Source organism: Typopeltis vanoorti, chromosome 18 (genome assembly GCF_054136105.1).
Source record: "Typopeltis vanoorti isolate ZY-2024b chromosome 18, IOZ_Tvanoo_1.0, whole genome shotgun sequence".
NCBI classification, from domain to species: domain Eukaryota; kingdom Metazoa; phylum Arthropoda; class Arachnida; order Uropygi; family Thelyphonidae; genus Typopeltis; species Typopeltis vanoorti.
The window spans coordinates 37,730,852-37,743,584 of record NC_143566.1 but is presented as its reverse complement, the minus strand read 5'-3'; the positions used below and the strand labels follow the sequence as shown (position 1 = coordinate 37,743,584).

The 12,733-nt window shown below is 31.8% G+C and overlaps 1 protein-coding gene across 1 annotated transcript in view; it reads right to left on the bottom strand.

The window, feature by feature from the left end:
• Positions 1-12,733, bottom strand: part of LOC150096599 (uncharacterized) — a 31,755-nt gene continuing 19,022 nt past the window's right edge. Inside the window, exons 3-4 of the mRNA XM_090408659.1 lie at positions 410-553; positions 1-39 (exon numbers count right to left, since the gene is read on the bottom strand). Of these exons, the coding sequence (XP_090264785.1) occupies positions 1-39; positions 410-553 (183 nt within the window). The remainder of the gene's footprint in view (positions 40-409; positions 554-12,733) is intronic.

Sequence of the window (12,733 nt, the reverse complement as noted above, 5' to 3'; positions counted from 1 at the left end):
CTAATACGATTTCTGTCCAAAAAGCGTCCAACGGTCTCTCTAATGAATAAAAAAAAAAAATTAAAATTAAAAAAAAAAAAACTGATAATTCAAACTCTGCACAATGACTTTCCATGTTTGTAATGTACCTTAATATTAAATAATAATATATTAACACTAGTGATTTTTTTATTATTTAATGCTGGGGGGGGAGTTAATTATAGTTTTCTGGTTGATAGAGAATGTGTCCATATTTAACTTTCTGAGCAACACAAAACCATTCTAATAAATAATAATAATAAAACGCTAGTTTCCTCACTATGTATCCTCATCTTCCATAGAAAATTCATCCATGCTAGTAAACAAATACGTTGCAATGAATTTAGTTACTTTAATTTAAGAGAAATAAAAATAATTCATATCTACTTACTCCATCAGCAGAATTCACCCTCAGTTTTAGTGGAAGACTCACAGAGATGTTTCTGGGTTCCGGTTTCGTTTCGGTTACCTCCATTGGTTCGGTATCTACCCTGTCGATGCTAGCAGCAGATACAAATGGTTGGTTCACTGGTAACTGAAACGAGAGAAAAATATCATTTAACTAATTAAAAAAAAAAGCATTTGAGTTAAAGCATGCATAACTGAAATAGATAGGATATGTATTTCATCGTCCTGTACAGTAGGAATGTATTATACATTTACAAAAAACCCTTCGTGGCTATGAGCCATAAAAAACAAATATAGAGAAGAAACTAGGAATGGAAGCAAAGTAAATTTTTAAAGAGCGAAAGCGAGTTATTAGTTTATTGAATGAGAAGAGGCAATAGTATTTGTGCTAAAGTTATCCTGATATAAGACATTCCATCTTCTCCGTAAAACAAAGTAAAAGTTGCTCTTTTTTTTGTAAAAATAAAAACAGATAACTTAATGCACTGAAATTAGTATGATATAATTGAATATTAGGATTCAAGTGTTACAAAAAAAAAAAAGGTAGACATTCCAAGGGTTATTATTATTATCATTATTGTTGTTGTTTTCGTTGTTTGCAAGCGCAAATTTTGTCAGAATATACTGTACTAACAGTTACCAATGTGGACGAAGATTGGATATGACAGTAAAGAAAAGAATTGAACCTTCGGATAGCCTAACAGTTGCTGATTTTAAGGATAAAGATGAGTCTATCATCATACATGATGTTAACTCAAAATTAAAACTTACGGTATCGGTATTATTTTAAGAAGTTTAGCCATAAACTGAAAGATCTTTTAAACAGCCCTTACAAAAATAAGAGTGTTGACAGTTGATATAAACAGCGAACTGACAGCAATGGAATCCATAACGAAGATCATTTATGCCTTGAAAGTTTCAGCATAAAAGTACTGAATATTAAATATTTCACTATATATCACTAAACATTAAATATTTTCCCCATTTGGGAGAATTCAAAGTACTACTGAGAATGGAAATAAATTTCTAGATACAGGAAAATGTGAAAAGGAGAAAAAATAGATATCGAACCCAAATACGTCCATTAATTTTTTACCGAACATTTTTTTTTTTGAAAGAAGTTCAAACTTGTTGATGTTTTCAGAAATTTTGAGATCCAGTCTATGCAGGAAGAAAGCTGAATATTTTCAGGAATCCAGTTATGATATTTTATAATTTTTCTTCCTCCAGATCTAAGCATATTTATGAAAAAACAGGATTTGATTATTAGTGAGGAATTAAAATGGAATGAAGAAAGAGATTTCGCAAATCTATAAGAATTCTTTCAGTGATGCAATCAGTGCAAATATTTGGACTGTAGTTTAAAAATAATATGATCAAGCCAAACATAAAATCAAAGATTACTGCATTTGGCTTTATTAATATCACAATGAGCGGTAATCACAGAAATTGTATTTCAGTTTCCTTAACAATAATCAGTATCTGTAATATATCTAGAATTATTGATGAAGATTTCTTTTAAGAAAGCAATCAGGATTATCCAATATTTCTACATTCAGATGAACAATTGGTGTAAGATTTACTAACAGAAAGTACACTGATTAATGCTAATGAAAGTTTAAATTGCTATTTGGATTTATTATTTTTGTTTTAATTTATTACTTACCCATCATTGTTCAGGATTTAGCATATTGGTAGATTAATCTGCCAAATTTTTAACTGTAATTTAAATTTTAATAATATTACTTGCAACTAGATATTCGGTAGATGAAATTGTTAAGCCGGCGGTTCGCCATCGATCCGAAATAGGTTTTAATTAATAACAGATTTCTGAAATTGTGATTAACTGTAGTCGCCATAATGAGAAGTATTTAGGTAAAATCACAAGTTGTTTTCTTCTCCTTTAACTTCTCCGCTGACAGATTAGTGTTGCTGCTGTGTCAGTAGTAATCAGTAAAGACAACAAATACATTAAAATAGTCGTTTGGCGTTTTCACTTATTTTCTCAACGTCTATGAAATGTGACAGCAGCAGATTTTTAATGTTTTAGAAAATAAAAACTAACTTTAAGCCAGTATTTTTTTTTTACGATTGATTTGTTTCGTTATTTTTATTTGTTATACTTCGTTTCAGCAAGAAAATATAGGTCTTTTTGGAAAAAAGTAAAAGTAAACTTATCAGCAATATTAATAGATTATACTAATATAATTAATCATTATTTCAAAAGTCAGTACTGGAGAAAATTATGAGCCGGAAAGTAAATAACCAGAATTATTTAAAATTACAGCCAATGGGAATAATTTTAGAGTAAAACGTTAAATAAAAAAAGCAATTTATTTCACGATTAACAAAATATGATAAAGACAGTGATGTTTGTTTTATATATATATCGAGGTCTCTGGTCATTGAACTTTGTTCTAGTTACCTTGCCAAGAGGAAAGAGGAAGAGTACGTCTGCAGAATGGGTTAACGATCTAATATAGCGTTACTAACCCAGACTTATGCTCACTATACCGTTAAGTAGAATATGAAATGTATAATCAAGTTAATCTCACAATATTTATAAATTACAAATTCATAAATAGCAAAGAATTTAATGTTCTACAAATGCAGTAATAAGAAAAAAAACAAATAACTTTCTGTGCTACACGGATCGGAAGTCAAAACTTGTTTGATATTGAGAATAATTAGTTTATATCCCCATTTTCAGATAAAAATATATTCCCAGAGGGCGCAAGCGTATCTCATTGGATTAAAACTGAAATGTAGACCATTGCCTCGAAACAACTCGAATAGGATGTTCTACATAATGCCACTTAATCAGCTAGAAAATGCTCCTAATATTCTTTTCCTTCTCTTTCCAATTCTAACGGTGAACATTCAAAGTAGTCATTTTAGCAGAAGTACAGGGTGTTCGGGATAAATTTGACATATTTATAATTAATTATATTTTCCCGTAAGTTACATGTATTAACACACACTTCTCTTCATTTAAAAGTTTGGACCCTTCTTCATTCATATACAAAATGTCAGAAAGGATGGATAGCTGGAACCCACCTGAATCATGGAAGAGAATAACTTGTATCATGATGATTCGTGCCCGCCATCAAAATAAGGATATTACGACTGCTGCCCAATGCTCCCTGAATACAGTAAAAACAATCAGGCATGAACTAGAGACTTGCAATGGTGACTACGAGGATGTAGCAAGAAGAAAGATCCCTAGCAGACGATCTGATTGCGTTCGTACAGCAGAATTCCTCGCAAATCTGCAGGAACAGGTGTTGAAGAACCCTGGCATTGGAATTCGGGCTTTGTTCGTGGAGTTGCTAACTGTAGTCAAGCCCTGGATAACAAGGGTAGCCAATGGTAGGCCGTATGTATGGCAGCAGGATTCGGCCCCTTGCCACACCTCTGGGAAAAGTCAAAAATGGTTGTCTGAAAATTTCTACGACTTCACCAGTCCAAATGTTTGGCCTCCAAACTCCCCAGACCTTAACCCCATGGATTATTTTGTATGGAGCGCAGTTGAAAAAGACACCAATCGCACTTCCAGTAATACAAAAGCCCAGTTAATGGATAAAATTAAAACAGTTTTTGCGGCCCTTCCCAGGGAGACTGTAGCATCAGCTTGTTCGAGGTTCCGAAGCAGAATTGAAGCTGTGATCGATGCTAATGGTGGTTATTTTGAGTAAATCTTGTTGATAGTATTGTAATTAACTCTGCCTGTAATGTTTTTTTGTCAATTCATTAAATTTAATAGATACAAAGAAGATTTTCTTTTTCCTTACGAAACTGTCAAATTTATCCCGAACACCCTGTAAATATGAAATATATCGAATAAATATTTATTATTATTATTATTATTATTATTATCAGTGCTTTTTTTTTCTGGCCGTACGCAGTACCGGCACTCTTTTTCTTTAAGTTTTTAAAACTTTTCGATTTATTGACAGCAAATTATATTATAAATATTCCGGTAGACGCTACTATGCTCGCGAATTGAATTTTCAGTTTTGATTACTCATAAGTTGGTACCCTGCTTTCCTATTTCATAGGTTGGTACTCAACCAGAAGCAGGAAGTTGTGTTCACTTCCGATTGCTTCCAATATCAGCTTATCAGTTCTATATTCACTCTGCAACAGGCAGGTGTTTACGTGAGTTCTTAATTCATCTAAGTTAAATCAGTGCAATCATTATTCAAAATGAGTAAAATAAGTACATAGTTACTTTATGCCAATGAGTAAAAAAAGGAAGCCTGAAGAAACAGAAATTGTTGAATCTATTTGTCATCCTGTAAAACAGAAAACTAGCACCGAAAATACACTTAGTGAAGAGGATCACGAAACCAACACCGAAGATCCACGTGGTCAAAAGGAAGAGATTCTGAAATGATTGGCCCGAATGTTGGACACTTTTGTGAAAAATGACTTCTGCGAGAGAAACGAATGGCTGTATGTCAAGAATAAAATGTTGGGCTGTAAAGTATGTCGTGATGTCGGAAGTCTTGCCGTCGATAAACACGTGGGAACGAAAATTTCAGCGGAGTGGACAAATGGTAAAATCAGTCAATTTGGAGAATCTCGCAAACAACAGTTAATGTCATTAAGAAAAAAGATTTACGATCCTAAGGAGAGTGCAGCGCACAAAGCGTGCCAACAAGGCGAGACGACGAGGGTATATCGGAGGATATGTTAAAAGTGTGGAAGTTGCTGTAATAACATCTTCATGATGAGCCGGCACCTTTTTTTCCAGGAAAAAAGTACTGATTATTATTATTATTATTAGGCGACACCTCCAAGGAGTCCAAGGACCCATTGCGGAGGGGGACCTACTCCACTCCGCTAGACACACATCTAAATGTCTCCCTTACTACTTAATTATCCTATTACACACAACTACCATCCACGCCATCTACCGCCAATCACCACCAACAGTATTTTCTGTCTATAAATTGCGTATGGCCAATTTGCCCGTAAGCAGTTTCCGGGAGGAAAAAAAACTCTGCTAACTGCCGTATGAGATCGGCTAACTCACCTTCAAAAGAAAAAGCAATACTTTTCATCATTGCATCGTTATGGTTTTTTTTTTTTTTTTTCAATGTGGTGCGTATGCTTCAGCTTCGCAGAATATACTGATTTTGATTATATTATATTAATATTTTTTTATTTATCATTTCTTTTTCCTGAATTAAATGTATTCGATGTTTAACTAGCTTTCCTTCTCTCCCTTCAAATATAATTCAACCTCAATGTTTTATTAACTTATATTTAATCAAAAAGACAAAACATAGTCTACCATAATGACTTAAAGGGTTGTTTACTATATTATTAATATAGTAAACAACCCTTATAAGTAAATCACCCTTATAAGTTTTACATTTTTATACGAACATCTTAAGTAAGAAAAGTGGTATAAGATTTATCAAAAGAGTGTTAACTCCATTAACAGTCGTATCTAATTAAAAAATGCTGTTAAATAACCTCTTCCCCATGTATACCTACAACTTGACTTTGCTTATATTTAATTTATAAAATACACAGATATTTGAAAATCAATCCACCAAGAATTGGCTTCTTTGAAAGTTACTCCAGAAATGTTGTACGCAATTTAAAAAGAGCTGTTAGTTTATTTTTTTTTTTTTAATCCCAAAGTCGAAATACGTGGAAGAAAATTCATTAAAAGTACTACGGAGTACTGTGTAAATGGTGAAATCATCAGTAACATCCGATATGCCGATGATACAGCTCTTCTGGCTGACAATATTCAGGATCTTCAAAATCTTTTGGAACTAATAAATGAAGAGAGTGAAAAAATGGGGTTAAAAATAAATATCACCAAAACTAAATTCATGGTCATAAGTAAGAAACCGATTCTTAATTTAGCACGTTCTTTAAATAGGAAACAAATAGAAAGAGTGGCAAAGTTTAAATATCTCTGATGCTAGTTAAATGAAGATTGCAATCCAGAAATGGAAATAAAAGTTAGAATTGAAATGACAAGAAAAAATTTTCTCTTGATGAAATCAACACTGTGTAACCGCAGTTTAAACGTAGAGCTTAGAGTACGCATGGTTAAATGCTATGCATGGTCTGTACGGTGCAGAAACTTAGACCTTAAAAACAACATCAATAAAAAGACTTGAAGCCTTTGAGATGTGGTTATACAGACCAATGTTAAAAATCCCATGGACAGCAAAAACGTCCAATCAGGAAGTACTGGAACAAATGGGGAAATCACGTGAACTTTTAGATACCATAAAAAGAAGGAAAACTGCATTTCTCGGTCACCTACGTCGTAATGAAAAATATAAGATACTTCAACTGATTATAAAAGGGAAGATAAATGGAAGAAGAGGACAAGGAAGACGAAGAAAAGCTTGGCTGGTAGACATCAGACAGTGGACTGGTATGAACTCTGAGAGACTGCTCAGAGTAGCTGAGAATCGCTCAAAATTTGCCAAGGTGGTCGCCGACCTCCGATAGGAGATGGCACTCAAAGAAGAAGACTACGGAGTATGAAAAAAAAAAAAAAAAAAAAAGGTTTTTCCATATGAATCATGGATAAATATTCGCACGAATGGTATTATAAATACATAATACATAATAAAATCAAAGATTTATCATAAGGAATTCAAAGGTTAACGATAGAATGCATTATGCTTGAGTGAAATATACGAATACAATCAACAGTAGATTGCTTTTTCATAATATTGGCTATTTATGTAAACTTTAATTTATGTTATATAGTAGACCAAATTTTTATGTAGATTATATTGAATTTCGTTTATATTTTGATAAGGATCTCTGTACCAAAATTCCACATATTTCATCACTTTATTTAAGAGAAAAAATCAAATGCATTTTAAAAATAAAATAAAATAAAATAAACGAGTTTGTGTGGCCATAAACCTGTTTTATTAATGCTAAAGAACATCTAAAATCAGAAACATGCTGCATGTAAATTAAAAAAAAAAATAATAAAAAAAAACTTTTAAAATACTTCTGTTGGTTCCTCCTTTGAGATCAATATACAGTTTCAAATAAAACAACAACATAAATTTTGAAATGAATAATGTAACTAAATCGGAACTTGATAAAGCAAATAGTTTTTACGAAGGGCAAAATATTTCCTATTTCCTTTTTTTAATTGAAAAAGAATTGAAATTTCATACTAATTGAAAGGATCCAAATTATAAATAAAATTTTAAAATAGAGCTTTGATTATAATTTGAGAATTTTTTTCTTCGCTTTGTTTATGTAGCTGGTACTTGTCAATAAGTTAGTAATGGTTGGCTGGCTGTTGGAGCTTATTAATCTGCTATCAGCCTTCCTTGACAGTCCCACAATACTATTGTTCCAAGAACTTATTTGAGGTTGTGTTGAAAAGTTCGCTGACCTCTTGTTATCATCCAAATCACAATCAAAACATAGAGTTATAAACAGCGTCGTCTACTAATTTCAGGGATGTGACCTACAACAGAACTGAATCATGACAGATATCCGAAGAACTGGGGAGTGCTTGTCGTACGAATCGTACAACATATATATCGTACAGTACGATATATATAATTAGGTAATTTGCATATCAGAGTGTCATTCGTTCAAATACTTTCGAGCAATTCGACACTTTTGCAAGATTTTGCAATAAAAGAAATAATTCTCAAAACTACTTTAATATATATATATATATAGGTTTCATATCGAATGTTTCAACTACATTTTTTCACCTCTAACACGATTTTCCAGGTGGGAAATTTGTGCTTTTCTCCTGGAAATTCAGATTTTCCTTTTAAAATATACACATGCCTATCATTGAACACATTGAAACCAAGACATCATTACACCTCGTTTCGTTGCCTTTGCTGCGTCAGTATTAAATCTAAACACCTCAAGCACTAAAGTTAAATGCTTCGGTTAAACATGATGCTTCTCGTAAATATATTACAGCATCAAGTTATATTTCATAAAGTCCATGTGAATTTACATTCACAAGTCTCGTTCAAATTTTCAGTTATTCAAATGTTCAAGGGAAAAAAAGAATATAAATGATAGGCTTAAAATTAATACACACATACAATTAACTGTTTATTAAACATCATACGAATTTTAATTAAACTGTCTTCATAAACACACGTGTATTTTACTAGCTGAAAATAAAGGTGAAGGAAGTTTCATCAGTATTTAATTACTAAATTGGGAGAAAGAAAAAAAAAATATATATATATATACTTTTAATGTGTAGGGACAAAATCTATTCATACTTCTTTTAATAAAGCGATTTCGTCTTCTCTCGGGTTGTGGACACACTTAAATTCTTCACAATTCCTAATATAAGTGGATTCACAACCCGAGAGACATTAATTTATAAATAAAAGGTTTAACGAGAAAGACTGAATTCGAGTCGGTAAGATTTAATTTAAAATTTCCCATGAGAATTTTAAAAGTTCCCACTTCCAATGAGAATGAAATTCGCCTAAAATTTGTTTGCACAAGATGTTGTGCAAATATCTAAAACTAGTCTGCACAAGATATTGTGCCAGTTTTATCTTATGGATTGCAGAGTTGGGTAATAAAACAATGACTAGAGGACTAAAGAATACTAAGTGGTCTTCAGAAAAGAAAAAAAAAGGTTATTAAACAAATGATTTTTTAAAACAAATGGCAGAAAAGCGTATTATATTAAAACGAAGATATCAGAAATGAACTTGACAATGTTGGAATTGAAGAATACGTGAGCAGAACTAATTTTAGGTTTATGGCCCCCTAAACAGAATGGAAAAAGACAGATTAGCAAAACAGATGTTCTTTGCAAAGATGACAAGGGAGAAATGATCCAATGGAAGACAAAGATGTAAATGGATTAATGCAGTTAGTAGTACCTTAGAAGAAGAAATGTAAGATCCGACAATGTTAGAATCCTGATGAATAACAAGATGACAAATAATTAATATAAAAAAAAAACTGCTATTAGGAAGCTAATGGTAATGTCAACCTAATTTAGATTGTATTGTCATAATATCCTGTACACCTATTTAACAGTATATAAGAAAATATATTTTTTGTTTATTGCAAAATTGTTTGCTTATTTTCTTCCTTGCTTATTTATATATTGTGTGATTTTTATGTTACCGTGCTGAGAATAAAAGAAAGGGTGTTCAATGGTAATCAATATTTCGCCGGTGACAAACGAACCAATCATTTGTTCTTTCACTGTATGGAGGTTGCAATGATACAATAAACAAACGAGATGCAATATGCAGAATCATTACTAGTGTACAATGTACATGACACACATATCTATGCTCTCTGTGCAACACAATCCTCTGTCACCTCTCCTAGTACTAAACATGTGGCTTGTATTAAATATTCTGTTTTACTTAAGTATAAAGAGCTAATAAGCTTCAAACTAAAACTATGTGGGATTTAATATCCCCTTAATTTAAGTAATTCTGTTTATATTTGAATCTGCAAATGAAGTCAGTAACTTCAATATCACAAATATCACTGACGACATCTACAGTGGCAAATAAAGTTGGGGGGAAAGAGATGCATTTAAGTAATTCTGTGTGTGTGTGTGTGTGTGTGTGTGTGCAGAACCGGCGCTAGGGTCTTTGCCGCCCGCATGCAATTTCTATCTATGCGCCCCTGTAACCATCCGGGCGTGTGTGATTCTTTTACGATAATAAAAATTTAAATTATTTGAAATTTCTGAAATAAATTTTGACATAACAGCCACACGTTGGTTAGCTAAATGTAATGAACCTGGGGTGTTGATAATCGTTAAAAACTCGAATATTCAAAAAATTCTCAAAAGCTAAAGCAAATTTTGATAAAGCCACTTCACTTTAATCGTTGAATATAATGATACAGGGATTATAGCCTTCTCACTGACCCGAATCGCTAACTAAATTGAAATGAATTTTAATTAAAGTTAAAATTTATTTGAACTAAAATTTAAAAAATTCTTGCATTTTACAAGTTACTAAATTCTTAGTACCTGGTAAAAAAATTTTTAATAATTTTTATAAGTGGAACGATCTTTTAGGAAAATAAAAGAAACTCAAGATAGATGAGAAAATAAAAAAAGAATTCAGAAATAATTAGAACATTTAATATAAATATTCAAAAATAACATCTTTACAGAATAACAGAAAATAAATTAAATTACATAAATATACTTGAAATTTTTTTAATTAAAATTTTAGGGTTTTTGATTTCATATTCACAAAATTAGAAATAATGGTCTTAACGTCTAATTCCGCACATATATCATTTTCAATAGCAATTAATGCCAAACTAACAAGCCTTTTTTGTGTCATACATGTTCTTAAGTAGGTTTTAATCAATTTCAACTTGGAAAAGGAACGTTCACCGCTCGTTACACTAACAGATAAGGTTAATAGTATTCTTAAAGCAATTGAAAAGTTAGGGAAAGATAAATTATTAGACTCAATAAGATTAAAAATATCGAAAGGGTTTTGAATATTTAAATTACCCTTCCGAAAAATATCCCGGAAAGCACATAACTCGTCATATAGTTCTATTGCATTTACGTCTTTATTGTCGCCGCCCTTCAAGAGAACCTCTAAATCGTCACTTTTTTTTTCGTAAATCTTCGTTATAAATTTGTAGTAATCTATACAAGAAATCGAAATTATCATAATATATTTTTAGTTGTTCAAAACGTTCTATTAACGAACACATTGCAAGTCTAGAAGTGTATAAAACACATTGACTCTAAATTTATCTTCTGGCGATTGTGGCGTTTCGCCATGACGCTCGTAGTCAAATTGTCGTGCGTTCTTTCGTCGTCGAACTTCCGTACCAGTTTTAAATTCTTGTTCGTCATCCACCTCTTTACTCAGTTCTTTTGCCGTTTTTAGAACTTCTTTAAAATTTGTATCTGATCGATACTCTTGTAAGAATATTTTTAAGTTTTCGATAGATTCTAAAGCAAGTGTAATGTTCATATTTTTGTCTTGAAGCATTTTACTCACAGGGTTTATTGTGTTAAATAAACCATGCCAAGTTATAAGAGAGCAAATAAATTTGTAGTCCTTTATTTTAGCACATAATGTTTGTGCTGCATGCTGAGTTTCTTTATTAAAATTTTGATTATTTAAAATTTCAAAAAGTCATCGTAAATTTCTCTTAACTGATATCGTAGAGGGCGGATTGCATTAATTTTACTTTCCCATCGCGTTTCTGATGGCTGTTTCAATTTAGATTTTTTACGAACTTTAAAAGGATTGCCCAACGTTTGTAAGAGAGTGAAAAGAAATTGTATATTTCTTGAATAATTGCAAAGAAACTAATTGTATCTGCATTCACTTTGGCTGCATCGTTAATGATTAAATTTATAGTATGAGCAGCATATGGCACGTAAAAAGCTCGAGGATTTTTTGTTCAAAAGCAAATTTTGGAGCCCATATTTTTTCCCTTTCATAATTACCCCATTGTCATACCCTTGACCTCGCATGTCTTCAATGGGAATGTTCCATTTTTCCAGTTGTTCCATTATTGTTGCACATAAACCACGTCCTGTGGAATCTGATATATCTGCAAAACCTAACAGTTTTCCCTGATCTTGACAATTCCATTGTCACAGGAAACAAAGAGAATAATAATGGTCATTTGTTGTTTTACTTGCATCGGGTGTGCAGTCTAAAATTTTGGAATAATATTTAGATTTTGGAATTGATAATAAAATTGTATCCCTGATTGCGTTACTTAAAGTTTCCAATATTTCATTTTGACTGTCTTTACTCAAATAGTGTAATCTATTGTTTCGTTGTAGGGCCGTTTCAACATGATTTTCCATAAAGGGTTCAAACTTTGCAAACAGTTCGACTAATTTTTAAAAAATTGCCGTTATTCCTTTTATATAATTTATCAGATAATCCGCTTAAAGCTAAATTTTGGCTACCAAGGAATTTTATAATTTCAATCAAGCATTCTAAAACACTCGTCCAATGTTTCTTTTCATTTCATACATGCTTTGAGTCTGGCAATCAATAGTAGTTTTGTTTTTTAAATTTTTATCAAGTTCCTTCCATTTTATTAAATTTTTCATGTGAGTTAAGTTAAACTAGTCTCATGTCTATGCAAAGTTGTACTTACATTTCTCCAATCTTTATAACCTTCTACAAGACTACTTGATTCAGTAGGTGCGAAAAGTTTGCAACAAAAGCAAAAAACAGAATTTAAAGTTTCGGAATAAATGAGCCATGTTCTTGGCACGAGCTCCCCGTTTTCCATTTTTCTATTATAATACGTGTCGCCAAATTTACGACCATATGTATCT